This window comes from Heptranchias perlo, chromosome 1 (genome assembly GCF_035084215.1).
Source record: "Heptranchias perlo isolate sHepPer1 chromosome 1, sHepPer1.hap1, whole genome shotgun sequence".
In the NCBI taxonomy this organism is placed as follows: domain Eukaryota; kingdom Metazoa; phylum Chordata; class Chondrichthyes; order Hexanchiformes; family Hexanchidae; genus Heptranchias; species Heptranchias perlo.
The window spans coordinates 29,791,339-29,814,207 of record NC_090325.1 but is presented as its reverse complement, the minus strand read 5'-3'; the positions used below and the strand labels follow the sequence as shown (position 1 = coordinate 29,814,207).

General features: G+C 44.6%; 1 protein-coding gene across 3 annotated transcripts in view; it reads left to right on the top strand.

Moving 5' to 3' along the window:
* Positions 1-6,361, top strand: part of pias2 (protein inhibitor of activated STAT, 2) — a 60,453-nt gene extending 54,092 nt beyond the window's left edge. For all 3 annotated transcript variants that reach the window (XM_067983141.1, XM_067983132.1, XM_067983152.1), the window contains 2 exons: positions 4,449-4,486; positions 6,111-6,361. In XM_067983141.1, coding sequence (XP_067839242.1) covers positions 4,449-4,486; positions 6,111-6,308 — 236 coding nt within the window. In that variant the 3' untranslated portion in view covers positions 6,309-6,361. The remainder of the gene's footprint in view (positions 1-4,448; positions 4,487-6,110) is intronic.
* The last annotated feature ends 16,508 nt before the right edge of the window (positions 6,362-22,869 follow it).

Sequence of the window (22,869 nt, the reverse complement as noted above, 5' to 3'; positions counted from 1 at the left end):
CAAACACATCTTCCTCTCCCCTCCCCTTCAGCATTCCGAAAGGACCATTCCCTCTGTGACACATTGGTCCACTGTTCCAAAATTCCTACCTGCTTTTCTTTCCCTGGCACCTTCTCATTCATGCACATGAGATGGAACACCTGCCCATTCATCTACTCCCACACCACCATCCAGGGCCCCAAACACTTTTTCTGGGTGAGACAGCGACTTATTTGTGTTTGCTCCAACCTATTGCACTGTATTTTTTGCTCATGCTGCAGTCTCCTCTACATCAGAGGGACTAAACATAGATTAGGTATTTGCAGACAGAACAAAGGTGTTCAGCAAGTATAACCCTGAGCTCCCTGTCGCTTGCCACCTTAATTCTCTGTCCCACTCCCATTCTGACCTCTCCTTAGACTTCTATGTTGTTCCAGTGAAACTCGTTGCAAGCTCGAGGACCAGCACCTTGTCTTTCTACAAGGCACTTTGCAACTTTCTGGCTTTAATACTGACTTCAACAATTTCAGACCTTAACCACAGCTCTCGTTTTCTTTCTGAATTAGGTGCTGGCAATGTAGGATGGGTGTATCAGTGCTTCTGGGGTTGGGGACCACCACTGGTACACTGCCGGCGGGGTGGTCTGCACCCTGGAGTAGGCCTGCATTTGCCTTCCACCACTGGAGCCTGCTCCTCTTTTCCAGGTTTTCATGCTCCCATCTACAACTTGGCTAACCTGGTCTAATTATTAACACATCCCCTGGTCTTGTTAATGTCTTTTACTTCTCTAATTTCTCTCGCCTTTTGTCTTACGCTATTATCACTTCTGTCATTTAAACATATCCCGTTCTCCACCTAATAACTTTGCAGCTCATGCTTTTTCTTGAGCATGTGTTTTTTTTCTCCCTTCCCTTGCTCTCCTCCTTCTATAACCCATTCATCTATAAAATACTGTTCTGATGAAGGGGTATGTCTGAAACATTCACATTCTTCCTTCTTTCACAGAAGGTGTCTGACTTGCTGAGTACTTTCAGCATTTTCTGTTTTTGTTTAAAAGCTTTGTTTTATTTGTTGTTGAAGTAGTCCGAGTTAAAAATAAAAACAGAAAATGCTGGAAATACTCCAAGTCAGGCAGCATCTGTGGAGAGAGAAAGAGTTAACATTTCAGATCGCTGACTTTTCGTAAGCAAGTGCAGAGCCAGGCAAAGGGGAGAGCAAGGGGAGGATAGAATAAAAGGGAAGATCTGTGATAAGGTGGAGGGCAGGAGTGGTTAAATGACAAATGGGATGATTGTGTAAGGCAAGGAGGGTGGTAACAAAAGATGGGTGTAGAGGAGCTGTAAATGGCAACATCAGAACCATTACCAGCACCTGCTGTCTGAAAAATGGGAGCAGTGGTTATGATCTGGAGTTATTGAAATCAGTGTTGAGTCCGGAAGGTTGTAAAATGCCTCATTGAAAGAGGAGGGGGGTGTTCCTCGAGCTTTCATTGAGCTTCAGTTGAACGGTGTTAGGAGGCTGAGGACAGAAAGGTCAGAGTGGGAGTGGGATTGGGAGTTAAAATGGCAAGCGACCGGCAGGTCAGGGTCACACTTGCTGACTGAAAGTACGTGTTCAGCAAAACAATCACCCAGTCTGCGTTTGGTCTCCCCACTGTAGAGGAGACCGCATTGTGAGCTGCGAATACGGAGTACTAAGAAGTACAAGTAAATCGTTGTTTCACCTGGAAGGAGTGTTTGGGGCCCTGGACGGTGGGAAGGAAGGAGGTGAAAGGGCAGGTGTTGCATCTCCTGCGCTTGCACGAGAAAGTGCCGTGGGAAGGGGAGCAGGGGTTGGGGGTGATGGAAGAGTGCACCAGGGTGTCGTGGAGGGATCGGTCCCTTTGGAATGCTGGGATGGGAGGGGAAGATGTGTTTGGTGGTAGCATCATGCTGGAGATGGCGGAGGATTATATGTTGAATGTGGAGGCGGGGTGGAAGATAAAGACAAGGGGGACCCTATTGTGGTTCTGGGAGGGAGGGGAAGGGGTGAGGGCAAAAGTGCAGGAAATGGGACTGACACGGTCAAGGGCCCTGTCAACTACAGTGGAGGGAAATCCTGGGTTGAGGAAAAAGGAAAACATTTCGGAAGCATTGGGGTGGAAGGTGGCATCGTCAGAACAGATGCGACGGAGAAACTGGGAGAAAGGAATAGAGTCGTTACAGGAAGCGGGGTGGGAGGAAGTGTAATCAAGGTAACTGTGGGAGTCGGTTTATAATAGATATTGGTTGACAGCCTATCCCCAGAAATGGAGATAGAGAAGTCGAAGAAGGGAAGGGAAGAGTTGGAGATAGACCATGTGTAGGCGAGGGAAGGATGGAAATTGGAAGCAAAGTTGATGAAATTTTCCAGTTCAGGGCGAGAGCAGGAAATGGCACCGATACAAACATCAATGTACTGGAAAAAGAGGTGAGTGAGGGGACCTGAGTAGGACTGAAACAAAGAATGATCCATGTATCCCACAAAAAGGCAGGCATAGCTGGGTCCCATACGGGTTTCCATAACAACACCTTTTATTTGGAGGCAGTGAGTGGAGACAAAGGAGAAGTTGTTCAACGTAAGAACGAGTTCAGCCGGGCGGAGCAGGGTGGTGGTGGATGGGGACTGGTTGGGCCACCGTTCAAGGAAGAAGCGGAGGGCCCACAGGCCGTCACCAAACCTATCTTCCCCTCCCCTTTCAGCATTCCGAAGGTTCTGTTCCCTCAGCGACACCCTGGTCCACTCTTCCATCACCCCCCCACCCCAACACCCGCTCCCCTTCCCATGGCACCTTCCTGTGCAAGCACAGGAGATGTAACACCTGCCCTTTCACCTCCTTCCTTTCCACCGTCCAGGGTCCCAGACACTCCTTCCAGGTGACACAGCGATTTACTTGTACTTTTTTCAATTTAATATACTGTATTCGCTGCTCACAATGCGGTCTCCTCCACACTAGAGAGATAACGTGCAGATTGGGTGATCACTTTGCTGAACACCTCCGTTCGGTCCGCAAGCGTGACCCTGAGCTTCCGGTCGCTTGTCATTTTAATTCTCCATCCCACTCCCACTTTAACCTCTCTGTCCTCTGCCTCCCACACTGTTCCAATGAAGCTCTTTCAGTGAGGCATTTTACAACCTTCAACATTAATTTCAATAACTACTGCTCCCATTTTTTTCGGACAGCAAGTGCTGGTAATGATTCTGCTGTTGCCATTTACAGCTCCTCTAGACCCATCTTTTGTTTCTTGTTCCATTACTGCCCCCCTTGCCTTGCACCATCATCCCTTTGGCCATTTAATCACAGCCTGCCCCTCCACTCCACCCTATCACAGACCTTCCCTTTTGTTTTATCCAACCTTCCCCTTCCACGCCCCCCCCCCACCACCTTTCCCAGGCTCAGTACTTGCTTTAAAAATGGTTAAATCTTTAACTTCTTCCAGTCCTGACAAAAGGTCATTGACCTGAAATGTTAACTCTCTCTTTCTTTCTCCACAGATGCTGCCTGACTTGCTGAGTATTTCCAGCATTCTCTTCTTATTTCAGATTTCCAGCATCCGCAGCATTTTGCTTTTGATTTAGTCCTGGTTGGCGATATCCGTTGTGGTGCTCTGTTTATCCCACAGAAATGAGCATGACCGGGTGATGTAGGACAAACACATCCTGTAATATTTGTATAGTTGACATCAAACTCTCTATAGAAACGGAATGTGAGGCTGCTCTCTTTTTTGCGCTCTCCTCGTCCCCATCCTTATTATAATTTGATAAGTTCTTTTTAGAAACTGAACAAACACATCCCTGGGCCTTTGCTGATGCTGTTCTGTAAGCAACTACCAGGAGAAGTGCAAGAGCAAAAGGTTACTTGCCAAAGATTTTGTTTTCCTTCCAGTGCTCAGTGCTTCCTTTTAAATGTGGCTAAAAATTGATAAATCTAAGGCATAAACCCATGTCTTGGTGCCATGTTTTGGAGCACGAATCTGCAGCTTATTACAGCATTTAATTTTCTTACTAAAACCAATAGCTAATGACAATCTGTAATTAACTGGCCACCAGGTTGTTGCAGGTGGCCAAGGTGGTAGCGGTAGCTGATTTACATTAAAGTAGTTTGTATATTTTTCAAATCTCGACATCGGCCATGATGGCACCTTTGACCACTAAGCACCAATTAGTGACTTAATGTCCTGGTCAGTGTGAATAAATTTGAATGTTTCCCATCATTAGTGTCTGCAGACTTAAGTACCACTTTGTCTTTTGTCTACCTGTGATCGCCTGATTGTCATGTGATTAGCACAAACTTGTTTTAACTAAACTTCATGCAGGTTCGTTCCTCCCCTCCATCAATTCTGTTGTGTTGGGACTTCAAATGCATTTGGAAATGGGACATGCTGATTTTATTCGATATTCAATTCTTTTTACAGTACTTCATCTGATTGTAAATGCAATTTATTTTTCAGATCTGGACTTTTTCTCATTGTTTCAGAGCGATCCTCAGGTATGTATGTAATGTAGCTTCTTGTAGGACTGATAAAATTAGAGATGCACTGCAAGAAATGGTTTTTACATTCACCACAAGGTGCTTTCTATAGTACATTGAGTTACATTTATCATTTGTTCTGTGACACTACAGGCACTTTTATATTTTGTGTGCGTTTTGGCAGAGCGACTCTATAATAGTCTCCAAATGCCCCGCTCCTCTTCTCCAACTTCTTCCCATACCTTCCTTCTCCCCCCCCCCCCCCCCCCTCCCCAATCCAAAACCTTTTTTCCCGGCACCATTCTTCATCAAGTGGTTAGCAGAGATGGCGCTATTACCTTCAGTGGCTGCTCCTGAGTCTCCACTGCTACCGGACCAAGTTAATTTGATTAGGAACTCATCATTTGCCTTATACGGACTGATGCTGAGCCATCCTTGAGAAAGAAAGGGAACCAGTGCTAGTGGATTTAAAAACTCCTCATACTAAGGGAGTTGTACTGACTGGGACTAGTGCTCACCCAACCATTGCAGAGCATCTGCTAGTCCTTCGTCCTCTTACCCAAGAGATCTACATCTGCTGTGTCAGTGGGAGCTGTGTCTGCACCAAGTATAGTGCCCCTGGAACCAGAGTGCAAGGGAGCACAGTTCTTACCTGTAGATTCCATCTTAATACATTTCTTCCCTTTTAACTACTTAACCAATGCAAGAATTGGGCTTGTTTTTTATTCTTTTCTATTTTATTTTTTCCTTGCTCATTAAGGTGAGGGATCAGTCATTCCCCGATCAGGTACAGGATAGCCAGATGCAGAATAAATACTGTGCTGCAATAACATGCTTCAGGTCCCAATTTCAGAAGAGCACCCCTACTGCACCAATGTAACATTTCATTCTGTCTCCCACAGCAACCAGATGAATTCTTGGGTGAACTGAACAATACAAAACCTCCATTTTATAAATCCTTTGATCTTACGAACGGCAATACTATTTAAAATTTAACACTCAATCCCTTCTTTTATTCTAAATATAAAAACAAATCTTGAAAGCCATAAGTAATTTAAAATACAAAATGATCAAAAACATATCTTTGTTTGCACAGCAGTGCTAGTGTGCTCAGGTGTCACCTTCCATGCTGTCTATAATTTCACACTTTACTCCATCTTTTTAATTACACACCAGATTACTGGTTTGCATGCTGATTTGGGGGATTGATTTAGGGACTAACTAACATTTTAAAATGAAGAACAGAATTCATTTTAACTCTAGTGATATAGGATTTTAAAAATGTACACAGCCATAACGGGACCAAAAAATCCTGGATTTCATGTCAGCATTTCTTATCAATGCATTGATATGCCAGTATTTGCCTTAGCATCAAGTGTCTGATCTCAGCTATACTAAGCAGAGGAGCAGGTACTTTCTCGTAAGGAAGAAGAGAGTCTTTTTCTGCAGAACTCTCCTTGCCCTACCTCCTTGTGACTGACAGAGGCCTGGGAGCAGGTTACTTGAGAGACTTCAACTGTGGGATGGTGCAGAGAGAAAAGCAATTTGCCCCCTTCTCCCCCAAAAGGAAACTTCAGTTCATATCAGATCACAGTGTATCTCATTCACTTCTTTTTCCCCCCTCCCACTTCCTCAACTGCAGTATTGTCAATCTATATTTCTGGACAATCTCTCCTCTGCTGTTGGATCACCGACTATGACGCCCCCCACTGTCGGCGGAAGCATCATCTCATCGACTCAACACCACGAGAGCAGCAGCACCAGCCGGACAGAAGCTGGGGTGATAGCAGGAGGCGGAGGAGGAGGCAGCAGCATCCCAGACATCATCTCTTTAGATTGATGAATTTTAATAGACTTAATTTTGTATTCAAGAGCTGGAACGGATGGGGTAGGGCAGGGGGGAGGGGAGGGGGTGGGGTTTGGAGGGAGAAAGAGTCGAACAGTAATCCATTTGCGGCCAAGGAGCTAGACTTCAACATTTTGTGCATTCTCCATGATGCTGCCATTTTATTTTTTGTTTTTGAAATACCAAGAACCTTGTTGACCAGCAGCATTCACTGAGACTTGCCCCGTGCAGCACTTCCTTGGATGGGTATGGGAATAAGAACGGATGACAGGAACTGAGAGTTTGAATCTGAAGTCTTGTCTGAAATACCTGGCCAGAATGGGTTTGAGGTATGGTGGAAGCAGAAGAAAAGAAAAATTGTAATGCGTTCTATTGCGATTAATGTAGAGTAGTTCCATTTACGGCCACCAATGAAATTCGCAGTAAATTTTTATTCTTCTGACAGTTGACTCTGGGTATCCATGCCCCTTCTCAGAAATATGCTTTGTCTCTGTAACAGTTCAAATAATTGGTGCTTTATTGTTAAGAATATTATAGCCTCAGCCACTGTCGAAGAACAACATCCTTTCACATTTACTGAGGGTAAATGCTGTAATTCTGACTCGAATGCAATAACTGAGCCAGAGGTTAACATCTTTAGGATAAGATATTGTAGTAATCAGTTCTGAGATTTAACTCTTTATTGATGATTAAATTACATGTAAGCTTGTACAGTGTTTCCAGGATGGCAAAAAATACATTTTTCTTTTTAAGGTTTCCATTCCTTTCTTTAATTTAAATGCAGTTTTCTGATTTTTTTTAAAAAAAATGTTACATTATCATGCAAAGTTGCACAGCAAACATAAATGATTTTCAAACATCCTTTCCAACAGTAGTGGGAACAAAGAGCTTTTCACTGATAGTATATCGCTAAACTGAGCTGTAGGAGATGCTGACAATTTAGCTAGTTTTACCTGCATCTTAATTGTGAACCAATGGTCATTTCAATAGGCAGTGGTGTGAAGATTTGAAAACAAACTTCCAGTGATTGTTATTGCTTGCTGACTTGGCATGCAAGCATGTTTAAAAGGATTTGGTTGCTGCCATATGTTGAGTTTGTTTTCCAACCAACTTTAGATTCTAAAAAGGGCTTTGACTACTGGACAATATTTTTTATTTTGTAGTACCACTCAGCCTTCAATCCATTTTTTTTATTCCTCTAGTCTTTTTGAACTCTTGCAGTTATCTATGGCTTAGTTAACAGGATGGCAACTGAGTCACATCTAACAATGGGACAGATCAATGTACTCAGTTTGACTAAGTGTCCCATAATTAGCTTTTGTATCTTCCTTCCTACTCTTTATCCAATTATCTCTGTTGTGCTCAACCATTTTAGAAATACAGATGTGCCGGTGACAGGACTCCCCAAACACCTCTCTGCTGCCTCCTCCATGCTCATCTTAAACAACAAGCGTGAGGAGCTAATGTACTTCTCTGTCATTAAGATTGAGAACATCTATTCAGCTGTCTCTGCACATCCCTCCTTTCCCCTAGCTCACCAAGCCAAACTTACCCCAAGGTTCCCCTCTGCCCTAGCCCTCAACTTGCATCTTTCTCTAGTTTATCCTCCCCTCTTGCCTTCTCTGAGCTCATTTTGTCCGTAAGACCCACCTCCTGCTCTCTCAACCCTATTCCCATTGAACTGCTGACCACCCACCTTCCCTTCCTGGCCCCCATGTTAGCTGATATTGTTAACAGTTTCCTCTCCTTTGATACCGTCCCACTCCCATTCAAATCTGCTGTCATCACCCCCCTCATCAAAAAATCCACCCTTGACCCTTCTGTCCCTGCAAACTACCAACCCATCTTCAATCTCCCTTTCCTCTCTAAATTCCTTGATCGTGTTGTCATCTCAAATCTGTGCCCATTTTTCCACAACTCCATGTTTGAATCTCTCCAATAAGGTTTCCGTCCCTGCCACAGCACTGAAACAGCCCCAATCAAAGTCACAAATGACATCTTCTGTGATTATGACAGTGGTAAACTATCCTTCACCCTTCTCAACCTATCTGCAGCCTTTGACGTCTATCCTTAGGCCGCTTCTATTTCTCATCTGTATGCTGCCTCTTGGCGACATCATCTGAAAACACAATGTCAGATTCCAGATATACACTGACGACACTTCACCACCATCTCTCTCAACCCCTCCACAATCTCTGATTTATCACACTGCTTGTCCGACATCTTGTATTGGATGAGCAGAAATTTCCTCCAATTAAATATTGTCTTCGGACCCCGCCACAAACTCTGTTCCCTGACCACTACCTCCATCACTCTTCCTGGCCACGGCCTTGGGTTGAACCAGACTTGGGCTGAACCAGGTGTCCTATTTGACCCTGAGTTGAGCTTCCGACCCCATATCCTCCATCACCAAGACCGTCTGCTTCCAACTCCGTAATATCGCCGTTCTTCAATCTTCCCTCTGCCCATCTGCTGCTGAAATCCTTGTCCATGCTTTTATTACCTCCAGACTAGACTATTCCAATGCTTTTCTGACTGACATCCCATCTTCCACCCTCCGTAAACTTCAGCTCATCCAAAACTCTGCTGCCTGTATCCTAACTCGCACCAAGTTCCGTTCACACAGCACCCTGTGTTTGCTGATCTACAGTGGCTCCCAGTCCACCAATATCTCAAATGTGAAGTTCTGATCCTTCTGTTCAAATCCCTCCATGGCCTCGCCTCTCCTTATCTCTGTAACCTCCTCCAGTCCTACAACCTTCCGAGAACTCTGCGCTCCTCCAATTGTAGTCTAGTGCATCCTCAATTTCCTTCATTCCATCGTTGGCGGCCATGCTTTCAGCTGTCTATGCCCTAAGATCTGGAATTCCCTTCTTAAACCTCTAAACATCTCTCTCTCTCCTCCTTTTAAGACGTTCCTTAAAACCTACCTCTTTGACCAAGCTTTTAGTTACCTGTCCTAATATCTCCTTATGTGTCTCGGTGTCATATTTTGTCTGATAACGCTCCTTTGAAGCACCTGGGGATGTTTAACTGAGGTGCTTTATAAATGCAAATTGTTGTTAACCATTCTGTAAAGGTAGTTTGTGTCATTATGGTCTGTAAACAGACCAGTATATGAACTGTGTTTTTTATCAAAGCAAATAATTGGGACTACAGATGGGAGAGGCAGGGAGGAAGAAGCAAGCACGCAAACAACCCGTAAACAGTAGCTTACACCTGTTGAGCTAGCTGATTTCAGGCAGTAAGAGTGCTACAAACTGTCTAAATGCTCCTGGGTAGGGATGTGAGGAAAAATCCAGTGACCCCTGCTTGGAAATACAAACATAGACGATTAGTTTTGATGTTGCCCCCTCCAGTTGAATAGCTTGCTGACATTCACTGTCTGATCTCCTATTTGAACAATGACGATGTGGCTGAGATAATGTAGACCAGCACCTGTGGGACAGTATCCCATTTCTCGGCACCTGTAGCCGAGGATGGGAGAAAATGGGAGGTGAAACTGTACCCCAGTAATAGTGCCTGAAGGAGAGAGGAGAGTTAGCAAAAAAACTTTTTTAAAGAAATGGTTGGATTTCAAACAAGTGCACATGAAGCAAACTTTTTAAATTAACTTTAATAATTATGCAGTTTAAAAGAATAATTTGGCCTCAGCTCCATTGACATTAACCCCATACTGCAACCAGCAATAGACAGTCATCTTAAACAAGGTAGGGAAATATATTTATAAAAAGATGTTTGACAAACTGGATTTTTTTTTCAAAGGAAAATATAACCACAACTTTCAAACTTTAAAAAAAAAGTACAGTAACAACATTTGAAGCCATTGATGTCTCTTGCGCTATGGGGTTTTTAATAAAATTCCTGGGCCATTTTTTTCCTCTATGCAAAATGTTCATAACATTATATCTCAATCTGCACTTGTGAATTCAGGATCTAAAAATGAAAATGATGTATTCCCTGAAGCCCAAGCTCTGCCTCACAGTTTTTGTGGGTGAAGTGCTCCAGTAATGAGATGCATCATGATTTCCAAGTGGCCTATTAGAATTATAATAAGTTCAATAGTGGGGTTATAACATTGTATTCTGAAGACCTGGTTGTAGTAATAAATAACCTAGGTTATAAATCTTGGTGTAAGCACTATGTTCAGTTCCAGGGCTAAAAGGAGGAGACACTTCTCTCTCAATGCTAGACGTTGAAATTGGTTCAAGAAATTTCAGTCCCAAGTCCCAGTGGACACACATCACTTAGGAAAAGAAATCAGTCCTTGTGTGAACACCAGTGGGCATAATTTTGGCAGGCCTGCACCTCAGAGGCTAAAGCCTAAAGAATGGAATAATCTTAATTGATCAACATGGACTCTGGATAATGTGGCGGTACAAAGTGCTAACATGCTAAAAACTGGTACCACAAAACAAGGGTGCAGGTTTGAGTTCCAACTGATGGAACAGGGAGGTGGAAGCTATTATATCTTGCTGCAAGAAAAGGGAAGTAATAGCTGGGTGTTCCTTGTTGACGAGTTACAAAGGGCCAGGGCCAGGGCCAGTAGCAGTGTTTTATTTTTAGTTGCTAACAGTTCACATTTTCATTATTTTTTGGCCTAACATCAAATAATTGGGCTGTAACTGGCAGCCTCTGAATGATGTAGCTAGTTAAGTGATGGTAGGGGAGAAGGGAAAACTTATTCAAACCATGTCTGAAGAATTATAGGAAACATTAGGCATGATCATTTTTACCCACTTCACCACTGGCCTTTTGCGATGAATTTTCATTACAGCATCTACATTGCTTCCAGTGTATTTTTGTCTGTGATGTATGCAACTTGCTGTGACACACTTTGTGTCACAGCAGCTCAAACTTTGTATTCATAAAATAGCATTAAATCACGATGTAAGAAATATACAAATCAAAAGTGAAGCATGCAGCTACGTTAGCTTGCAACAAAATGCTACTAAGAGTATATACACAAATAACAAATCAACCCTGAACAGTGGACAAAATTTAAAAGAAAGAAGGTGGGTAACATCTCTTTGGTTACTAGCTTGGTTTCTTCACTAACCTGAGCCATTATTACTGGAAATAAGATTTGCATAAGAAAAATCACAACATTTACAAGAAAATGATGAAACATACATCTGCAGTAGCATTTTTTATTCTTGAAATCCCTGTAACTATGTTTTCTCTTAGAGGTCTGTGCCTCTGAGAAGCCCGAGAGCCTCAAGTTCATACAGGTTCTCAGACCCATCACTGTTGGTGAAAGATGCTCAAGCAAACAGGGAACAGCTCCCAGCATGCAGCTGTTCTGAAACTTGTAGGATTTATGATTAACAGCAAAGATGGGACAGTCAGACATAATCCTGTTTGTAAGAACCTACCTTCTTTAAAGGAAGATTACTGGGAAAGAAAGCCTCCAGGAAACCATTCTTAGGAGTAATCATTTTTTTGTATAAAACGTTAGAACAACTTAAACAATGACCTCTGCAATTTTTCTGAGGTAACTGAAAGCAAAACTAGCTGATGTCCCGCAATTACAGTCGGCAAGGCAAGGAGACCTGGACGTGGGTACAGTTGAGAAGAGAAACCAGAAAAGTGAGGAAGACCTTGGAGCAGGTCTTTATATTTTGTCATACATCTAAATGGTTATGAAGGCTACATTTTTGAATTTGTTATATGAACAATGGTTATTTGAATTTTTTAGAGGGAGGTTCTGAATAAAAGTCCTGAAATTAAATGTGTTTTTAAGTTTATTTTGATAGCATTACGTACTGTTGAAGAGCTGTTTGGTAATGAAGACAGAAGATGCAAATCAGCTTAATCTTCTACGGTTTTTGTTTGAAGTGGGAGAGTTCAATCAAAGCTGCTTCATTCTGCTTAATGGTAATTCATCGCTCCAGTGCATCTACTTCACACCGGGGGTTCTCTTGTTTGTCCGTCCAAACTTCAGCATAAGAGCCTCGGAAACCCCAGAAAAATGGTGTAAACTCCTTTTCCCTCTTTCATTTCTCCTGTAATCTCTGTTTCCTCCCTCTAAGTCTATATCATTGCAATTCTACATCTGATTATTAAGAGGTATGCTGGGTGTCTGCCATTTGTGTAAGTACTGAGGTGTGAAAGTTGTGGAGAAATTGGCAGCTGTCAATTTCATGCTCCAAACTAACGGGGACCAATGTCCTTGTGTGGGGGGATTCGGTAGTGCTGTGGGGGTTGGGCACCAGGATGTAGCATTGGAAAGGATAAACTAGGTGCACAAAGGATTGGGAGAGAAAGATAGCATTAGAGCAAGAAATAGTACGATAGTAGATGGGACCAGACTAAGAGAGAGTACAAGAAAGTCTAAGATAGGTTTACAGTGCATGTGTGTAAATGCAAAGAGCCACATGGGAATACGATGTGGTGATAACGGAGACCTGCCTCAAAAAAGGGCAGGATTGGGTACTAAATATTCCTGGATACAAGGTGTTCAGGAAAGATAGGGAAGGGCAGAAAGTTGGGGGTAGCAGTATTGATTAAGGAGAATATTGCAGTGCTGGAGAGAATGTCCTGGAGGGGTCAAGGACAGAATCTATCTATTTGGTTCGAGTTAAGAAACGATAGAGGTGCCATTACACTATTGGGGGTATTCTATAGGCCACCAACTAGTGGGAAAGAGAGCAGCAAATTTGCAGGGAAATTAGAGGGGTTCAAAAGCCATAGAGTAGTGATAACGGGGGACTTCAACTACCCTAATATAGACTGGGATAGAAATATAAGGGGCTAAGAGGGGGAGGAATTTTTGAAGTGTATTCAGGAGAACTTTCTTGACCAGTACTTTTTCAGCCCAACGATGAAGGAGGCATTGCTGGACTTAGTTCTGGGGAATGAAGCGGGCCAAGTGGAGCAAGTGTCAGTGGGGGAACAGCGATCATAGTATCGTAAGGTTTAGAATAGCTATGGAAAAGGACATGGACCTCTCTAAAGTAAAAATACTCAATTGGAGGAAGGCCAAAATCAGTGGGATGAGAACAGATCTGGCCCGAGTAAATTGGAATCGAAGATTGGTAGACAAAACTGTAATTGAACAATGGGTGGCCTTTAAGGAGAAGATGGTTCGGGTACAGACTAGGTACATTCGCACGTGGGGAAAAGGTAGCGCAACTAAAGCCACAGCTCCCTGGATGACAAAAGAGATAGTGAGTAAGATGAAGCAGAAAAAAAGGGGTGTATGACAGATGTCAGGTTGATTTACACAGGCGAGAACCATGCTGAATATAGAAAGTTCAGAGGGGAAGTGAAAAAGGAAATAAGAGGAGCGATGAGAGAGTATATGAGGAGAGGTTGAGTAGATTGGGACTCTACTCATTGGAGTTCAGAAGAATGAGAGGCGATCTTATTGAAACATATAAGATTGTGAAGGGTCTTGATCGGGTGGATGCAGTAAGGATGTTCCCAAAGATGGGTGAAACTAGAACTAGGGGGCATAATCTTAGAATAAGGGGCTGCTCTTTCAAAACTGAGATGAGGAGAAACTTCTTCACTCAGAGGGTGGTAGGTCTGTGGAATTTGCTGCCCCAGGAAGCTGTGGAAGCTACATCATTAGATAAATTTAAAACAGAAATAGACAGTTTCCTAGAAGTAAAGGGAATTAGGGGTTATGGGGAGCGGGCAGGAAATTGGACATGAAGCTGAGTTCGGATCGGTCAATGCCCTGTGGGTGGCGGAGAGGGCCCAGGGGCTATGTGGCCGGGTCCTGCTCCGACTTCTTGTGTTCTTTAGATTTGTGGTTGGGATCAGATCAGCCATGATCTTATTGAATGGCGGAGCAGGCTCGAGGGGCCGATTGGCCTACTCCTGCTCCAATTTCTTATGTTCTTATGTTCTTAGTATGAGAATAGACTGGCGGCAAACATAAAAGGGAATCCAAAAGTCTTCTATAGGTTTGTAAACAGTAATCGGGTAGTAAGAGGAGGGGTGGGGTCGATCAAGGACCAAAAAGGAGATCTACTCATGGAGGCAGAGGGCATAGCCGAGGTACTAAATGAGTATTTTGTATCTGTCTCCAAGGAAGACGATGCCGCCAGAGTCTCAGTAAACGAAGATGTAGTTGAGATACTGGATGGGCTAAAAATTGGTAAAGAGGAGTTACTAGAAAGGCTAACTGTACTTACAGTAGATAATCACCTGGTCCGAATGGGATGCATCCTAGGTTGCTGAGGGAAGTAAGGGTGGAAATTGCGGAGTTACTGGCTATAATCTTCGAAACATCCTTAGATGGGTTTATCCTTATACCCTTGTTCAAAAAAGGGTGTAAGGATAAACCCAACAACTACAGGCCAGTCAGTTTAACCTCAGTGGTAGGGAAACTTTTAGAGACGATAATCTGAGACAGAATTAGCTGTCACTTGGACAAGTGTGGATTAATTAGGGAAAGCCAGCACGGATTTGTTAAAGGCAAATCATGTTTAACTCGATAGAGTTTTTTGATGAGGTAACAGAGAGGCTAGATGAGGGCAATGCGGTTGATGTCGTGTATATGGACTTTCAAAAGGCATTTGATAAAGTGCCACATAATAGGCTTGTCACCAAGATTGAAGCCCATGGAATAAAGGGGGCAGTAGCAGCATGGATAAAAAAATTAACAGGAAGCAGAGAGTAGTGGTGAAGGGTTGTTTTTCGGACTGGAGGGAGGCGTACAATGGTGTTCCCCAGGGTTCGGTACTAGGACCACTGCTTTTCTTGATATATATATTGACTTGGACTTGGGTGTACAGGGCACAATTTCCAAATTTGCTGATGACACAAAACTTGGAAGTGTAGCAAACAGTAGGAGGATAGTGATAGACTTCAAGAGGATATAGACAGGCTGGTGAAATGGGCAGACACGTGGCAGATGAAATTTAACACAGAAAAATGTGAGGTGATACATTTCGGTAGGAAGAATGAGGAGAGGCAATATAAACTAGAGGACACAATTCTAAAAGGGGTACAAGAACAGAGAGCTCTGGGGGTATATGTACACAAATCGTTGAAGGTGGTAGGGAAGGTTGAGAAAGCGGATAAAAAAGCAGACGGAATCCTGGGCTTTATAAATAGAGCACAAAAGCAAGGAAGTTGTGATGAACCTTTATAAAACTGGTTTGATTGCAACTGGAGTATTGTGTCCAGTTCTTGGCACCGCACTTTAGGAAAGATGTGAAGGCCTTAGAGAGGGTGCGGAAGAGATTTACTAGAATGATTCCAGGGATAAGGGACTTTAGTTATGTGGATAGACTGGAGAAGCTGGGGTTGTTCTCCTTGGAACATAGAAACATAGAAAATAGGAGCAACAGTAGGCCATTCGGCCCTTCAGGCCTGCTCCCCCATTCAAAATGATCATAGCTGATCGTCTAACTCAGTACCCTGTTCCTGCTTTTTTCCCCGTATCCCTTGATCCCTTTAGCATTAAGAAACATATCTATCTCCTTGAATACATCTAATGACTTGGCCTCAACTGCCTTCTGTGGTAGAGAATTCCACAGGTTCACCACTCTCTGAGTGAAGAAATTTCTCTTCATCTCTGGTCTAAATGGCATACCACATATCCTGAGACTGTGACCCCTGGTTCTGGACTCCCCAGCCATTGGGAACATCCTCCCTGCATCTAGTTTGTCTGGTCCTATTAGAATTTTATATGTTTCAATGAGATCACCTCTCATTCTTCTAAACTCTAAACAGAAGGTTGAGAGGAGATTTGATGGAGGTATTCAAAATCATGAAGGGTCTAGACAGAATAGATAGAGAGAAACTTCCTATTGGCAAAAGGGTCAAGAACCAGAGTGCATAGATTTAAGGTGATTGGTGAAAGAACCAAAGGTGACATGAGGAAAAACTTTTTTATGCAGTGAGTGGTTATGATCTGGATTGTACTTCCAGTGGGGGGTGGTGGAGGCAGATTCAATCATGGATTTCAAAAAGGAGTTGGATAAGTACTTGAAAGGGAAAAAAACTGCAGTGCCACGGGGATAGGACTGCTCTTGCATAGAGCCGGCATGGACTCGAAGGGGTGAATGACCTCCTTCCGTGCTGTAATCTTTCTATGATTCCATGAAATGAAATTGTGAATTTTCATAGTTTAACTTCATTGTGAAATTCTTCATTCTGTTTATTGATTAAGGACATTGTGTGTTAATCCATCACTTAATGACCAGCTAAATATTGCTCAATATGGTTGTTATGATCTGATTATTTGTTTGTCATGAAGATCACAATGAAATTGTGATTAAAATACTGTGCAAGCCTATACTTTTTCTCTTTTCTCCCATTAAAAGTTTTTCTAACATTTCTTCCACAAGAGACCTGTAAAATATAAGTACTTTTGATATTTTCTTCTACTTTTTCTTTTGGGTAGGAGGGGAGATATAATCTAATGATTTCTGTACAACTTGCATTTATAATGTAGAAAAACATCCCAAGGTGCTTCACAGAAGTTCAATCAGAAAAAAATCGACACCAAGCCAAAGAATGAGATACTGGGAGGGGTGACTAAAAGCTTGGACAGAGAGGTGGGTATTAAGGATAGTCTTAAAGCAGAAGAGGAAGGTGGAGAGGCGGAGAGGTTTAAGGAGAGAATTCCACAGTTTGGGGCCTAGACCATCAGCGGTGGTGCGAAGGGAGTGGCTGATGGACAGAGTTGGAACGAAGAGTTCTCAAAGGGTTTTTGCAGCTGGAGAAGGTTAGAGATAGGAAAGGTTGAGGATAAGAATTTTAAATTTGAGGTGTTGGGGGATTGGGAGCCAATGTAAGTCAGCAAGCACAGGGGTGATAAGTGGGATAGGATACCGATTGCAGAGTTTTGGATGAGCTGAAGTTTAAGTTAATGGAGGCCAGCCACGAAAGCATTGGAATAGTCAAGTCTGGAGGTGATAAAGACACGGATAAGCATTTCGGTAGCGGATGAGGTGAGCCGAGGTGGAGATCGGCGATGTTAGAGGTGGAAGTAGGCGGCCTTTGCTATGGGGTCGGAAACTAAACTCGGTCAAATAGATGCTGAGGATGTGAACATTCTGGTTCAATCTGAGACGAGAACTGGGGGCGGGCGTGGAATTGATGAGAGTACAGAGTTTCTTACGAGGACAGAAGGCTAGTTTTGTTTTAGGGGTACGGTAGAATAGTGATTATGTTACTGAACTAGTAATCCAGAGGCCTGGACTAATAATCCAGAGTCATGAGTTCAAATCCCGCCACGGCAGACGGGGAATTTAAATTCAATTAATTAATTAAATTCAATTAATTAAATAAAATCTGGAATTAAAATACTAGTATCAGTAATGGTGGCCATGAAACTACCGGATTGTAGTAAAAACCCATCTGGTTCACTAATGTCCTTTAGGGAAGGAAACTGCCGTCCTTACCCGGTCTGGCCTATATGTGACTCCAGACCCACAGCAATGTTATTTGATTCTTAATTGCCCTCTGAAATGGCCGAGCAAGCCACTCAGTTGTAAAAATCTCGCTTAAAAAAGTCACAATAAGAATAAAACCAGACGGACCACTAGGCACCGGACACGACAAAGGCAAACCAAGCCCAGTCGACCCTGAAAAGTCCTCCTCACTAACATCTGGGGACTTGTGCCAAAATTGGGAGAGCTGTCCCACAGATTAGTCAAGCAACAGCCTGACATAGCCATACTCAGAATCATATCTTTCAGCCAATGTCCCAGACTCTTCCATCACCATCCTTGGGTATGTCCTGTCCCACCGGCAGGAGAGACCCACCAGAGGTGGCGGTACAGTGATATACAGTCAGGAGGGAGTGGCCCTGGGAGTCCTCAACATTGACTCTGGACCCCATGAAATCTCATGGCATCAGGTCAAACATGGGCAAGGAAACCTCCTGCTGATTACCACCTACTGTCCTCTCTCAGCTGATGAACCAGTCCTCCTCCATGTTGCGCACCACTTGGAGGAAGCACTGAGGGTAGCAAGGGCACAGAATGTACTCTGGGTGGGGGACTTCAATGTCCATCACCAAGAGTGGCTCGGTAGCACTACTACTGACCGAGCTGGCCGAGTCCTGAAGGACATAGCTGCCAGACTGGGCCTGCGACAGGTGGTGAGCGAACCAACACGAAGGAAAAACCTCCTTGACCTCGTCCTCACCAATCTACCTGTCGCAAATGCATCTGTCCATGACAGTATTGGTAGGAGTGACCACCGCACAGTCCTCGTGGAGACGAAGTCCCGTCTTCGCACTGAGGACACCATCCAATGTGTTGTGTGGCACTACCACCGTGCGAAATGGGATAGATTCAGAACAGATCTAACAGCTCAAAACTGAGCATCCATGAGGCGCTGTGGGCCATCAGCAGCAGCAGAATTGTATTCCAGCACAATCTGTAACCTCATGGCCCGGCATATTCCTCACTCTACCATTACCAACAAGCCAGGGGATCAACCCTGGTTCAATGAGGAGTGTAGAAGAGCATGCCAGGAGCAGCACCAGGCGTACCTAAAAATGAGGTGCCAACCTGGTGAAGCTACAACACAGGACTACATGCATGCTAAACAGCGGAAGCAACATGTATAGACAGAGCTAAGCGATTCCACAACCAACGGATCAGATCAAAGCTCTGCAGTCCTGCCACATCCAGTCGTGAATGGTGGTGGACAATTAAACAACTAACAGGAAGCGGAGGCTCTGCAAACATCCCCATCCTCAATGATGGTGGAGTCCAGCACGTGAGTGCAAAAGACAAGACTGAAGCGTTTGCAACCAGCTTCAGCCAGAAGTGCCGAGTGGATGATCCATTTTGGCCTCCTCCCAATATCCCCACCATGACAGAAGCCAGTCTTCAGCCAATTCGATTCACTCCACGTGATATCAAGATACGGCTGAGTGCACTGGATACAGCAAAGGCTATGGGCCCCGACAACATCCCGGCTGTAGTGGTGAAGACTTGTGCTCCAGAACTAGCTGCGCCTCTAGCCAAACTGTTCCAGTACAGCTACAACACTGGCATCTACCTGACAATGTGGAAAATTGCCCAGGTATGTCCTGTCCACAAAAAGCAGGACAAATCCAATCCAGCCAATTACTGCCCCATCAGTCTACTCTCAATCATCAGCAAAGTGATGGAAGGTGTCGTCGACAGTGCTATCAAGCGGCACTTACTCACCAATAACCTGCTCATCGATGCTCAGTTTAGGTTCTGCCAGGACCACTCTGCTCCAGACCTCATTACAGCCTTGGTCCAAACATGGACAAAAGAGCTGAATTCCAGAGGTGAGGTGAGAGTGAGTGCCCTTGACATCAAGGCGGCATTTGACCGAGTGTTGCACCAAGGAGCCCTAGTAAAATTGAAGTCAATGGGAATCGGGGGGAAAACTCTCCAGTGGCTGGAGTCATACCTAGCACAAAGGAAGATGGTAGTGGTTGTTGGAGGCCAATCATCTCAGCACCAGGGCATTGCTACAAGAGTTCCTCAGGGCAGTGTCCTAGGCCCAACCATCTTCAACTGCTTCATCAATGACCTTCCCTCCATCATAAGGATGTTTGCTGATGATTGCACAATGTTCAGTTCCATTCGCAACCCCTCAAATAATGAAGCAGTCTGAGCCCGCATGCAGCAAGACCTGGCCAACATCCAGGTTGGGCTCATAAGTGCAAGTAACATTCGCGCCAGACAAGTGCCAGGCAATGACCATCTCCAACAAGAGAGAGTTTAACCACCTCCCCTTGACATTCAATGGCATTACCATCGCCGAATCGGCCACCATCAACATCCTGGGGGTCACCATTGACCAGAAACTTAACTGGGCCAAGCACATAAATACTGTGGCTACAAGAGCAGGTCAGAGGCTGGGTATTCTGCGGCGAGTGACTCACCTCCTGACTCCCCAAAGCCTTTCCACCATCTACAAGGCACAAGTCAGGAGTGTGATGGAATACTCTCCACTTGCCTGGATGAGTGCAGCTCCAACAACACTCAAGAAGCTCGACACTATCCAGGACAAAGCAGCCCGCTTGATTGGCACCCCATCTACCACCCTAAACATTCACTCCCTTCACCACCGGCACACTGTGGCTGCAGTGTGTACCATCCACAGGATGCACTGCAGCAACTCGCCAAGGCTTCTTCGACATCACCTCCCAAACCCGCGACCTCTTCCACCTAGAAGGACAAGAGCAGCAGGCACATGGGAACAACACCACCTGCACGTTCCCCTCGAAGTCACATCACCATCCCGACTTGGAATATATCGCCGTTCCTTAATCGTCGCTGGGTCAAAATCCTGGAACTCCCTCCCTAACAGCACTGCGGGAGAACCTTCACCACCCGGAGTGCAGCGGTTCAGGAAGGCAGCTCACCACCACCTTCTCAAGGGCAATTAGGGATGGGCAATAAATGCCGGCCTCGCCAGTGATGCCCACATCCCATGAACGAATAAAAAAAAACAATTCTCGATGACCTACATTGGAATCCAGTCCGGCAATGCCTCGATTTTAAAATTCTCATCCTTGTTTTGAAATCCCTCCATGGCCTCGCCCCTCCCTATCTCTGTAATTTCCTCCGAGATCTCTGCACTCCTCCGATTCTGGCCTTTTGTGCATCCCCGATTTTCATCGCTCCACCATTGATAGCCATGCCTTCAGCTGCCTAGGTCCTAAGTTCTGGAATTCCCTCCCTAAACCTCTCTGCCTCTTCTCCTTTAAGACGCTCCTTAAAACCTACCTCTTTGACCAAGCTTTTGGTCATCTGTCCTAATATCTCCTTATGTGGCTCGGTGTCAAATTTTGTCTGATAACACTCCTGTGAAGTGCCTTGGGACGTTTTACTATGTTAAAGGTGCTATATTGTTGTTTGGTTTTCCCAATATTTAACTGGAGGAAATTAGATCTTATCCAGGACTGGATGTCACACAAGCAGTGGCTGGGTCGAGAGAAATGGTGGAGGGGTAGATGTGGGCGTCATCGGTATACTAGTGGATCCTGACCACATGACTTCAGATAATGTTGCCAAGGGGCAGCACGTAGATGAGAACAAAACAGGGACCAAGGATAAAACATAGGGGGATAGTAACAGGAGTAGGCCATACAGACCCTCAAGCCTGTTCTGCCATTCAATTAGATCATGGCTGATCTGTACCTTAACTCCATTTACCTGCTTCTGCTTCATATCCCTTGATATGCTTTTCTAACAAATTTCTTGATCTGTCGTGAAAATTTCAATTGACTCAGTACCTACAGGGGAGAGTGTTCCAGATTTTCAGTACCTCTTGTGGGGGCGAGAGGAGACGCCATTGCTGGAGATGTTTTGGCTACGATTGGATATGAAAGAGTGAAACCAAGCAAAGGCAATCCCGCTGAGCTAGACAACGGAGGAGAGGCATTGGAGGACGGTGGTGTAGTCGAATGTGTCAAAGGCATCAGATAGGTCGGGAAGGGCAAAGAGGGTTCATACACCATGGTCACAATCATAGAGGATGTCATTTGGGACTTTGATTAGGGCCGTTTCAGTGCTGTGACAGGGGGATACCACAAAGATTTGGAGAGATTCAAATTTGGAGTTGTGGGGAAAATAGGCACGGACTCGGGAGATGACAACATTCAAAGACTTTGGAGAGGATAGGGAGCTTGGAAATGGGGTGCTAGTTTGCAAGGACAGAGGGGACCATTTTACAATGTCAGCTACACCTGACGAAGGAGGTAAGCTCCGAAAGCTCGTGATTTTCAAATACAACTGTTGGACTATAACCTGGTGTTGTAAGATTCCTTTCATTTGTCCACCCCAGTCCATCACCGGCATCTCCACATCATAGCTAATATGGGGACCAGGAAGGGATGTGTTTTCTTTTTATTTGTTCATGGGATGTGGGCGTCGCTGGCGAGACCAGCATTTATTGCCCATCCCTAATTGCGCTTGATAAAGTAGTGGTGAGCCACCTTCTTGAACCGCTGCAGACCGTGTGGTGAAGGTTCTCCCACAGTGCTGTTAGGAAGGAAGTTCCAGGATTTTGACCCAGCGACGATGAAGGAACGGCGATATATTTCTAAGTTGGGATGGTGTGCGACTTGGAGGGGAACGTGCAGGTGGGTGTCAGCAGGTTAGTGGGAATAGGGTCAAGAGATCAGGGAGTGGGATTCATAGACACAATGAGCTTTGAGACAGCATGAGGGGAGATAGGAAAGAAACTAGAGAAAGATGTGGGTACAGAGCTAGGGCATGGAAGAACCTTGGGGTAGGTTTGGCTTAGTGGCTTAGAGGCTGAGGGGGAATGCAGCAGAGGCAATTGAACAGATGGTCTTAATCTTAGTGACAAAGAAGTCCATGAGTTCCTCGCACTTGTTGGAGGTGAGGGTGGAGGGGGCCAGAAAAAGGAGTTTAAGGACATGGTTGGTACTTGAGAGCAAGGCCCAATTAGTGATTGATGTGGTCTAGCCAGATCTGGTGATGAATATCCAAACCAGTTTTGTGCCAGATATGTTCAAATCCTGAGGTGGTGAAGAGGGGGAAATATTGGAAAATGACCAGGGTGGGGGAGAGTGAGGGTTATACTAGGGACAAGGGCCTCAAAGGTGGGGGTGAGGGAATGGTTGAGC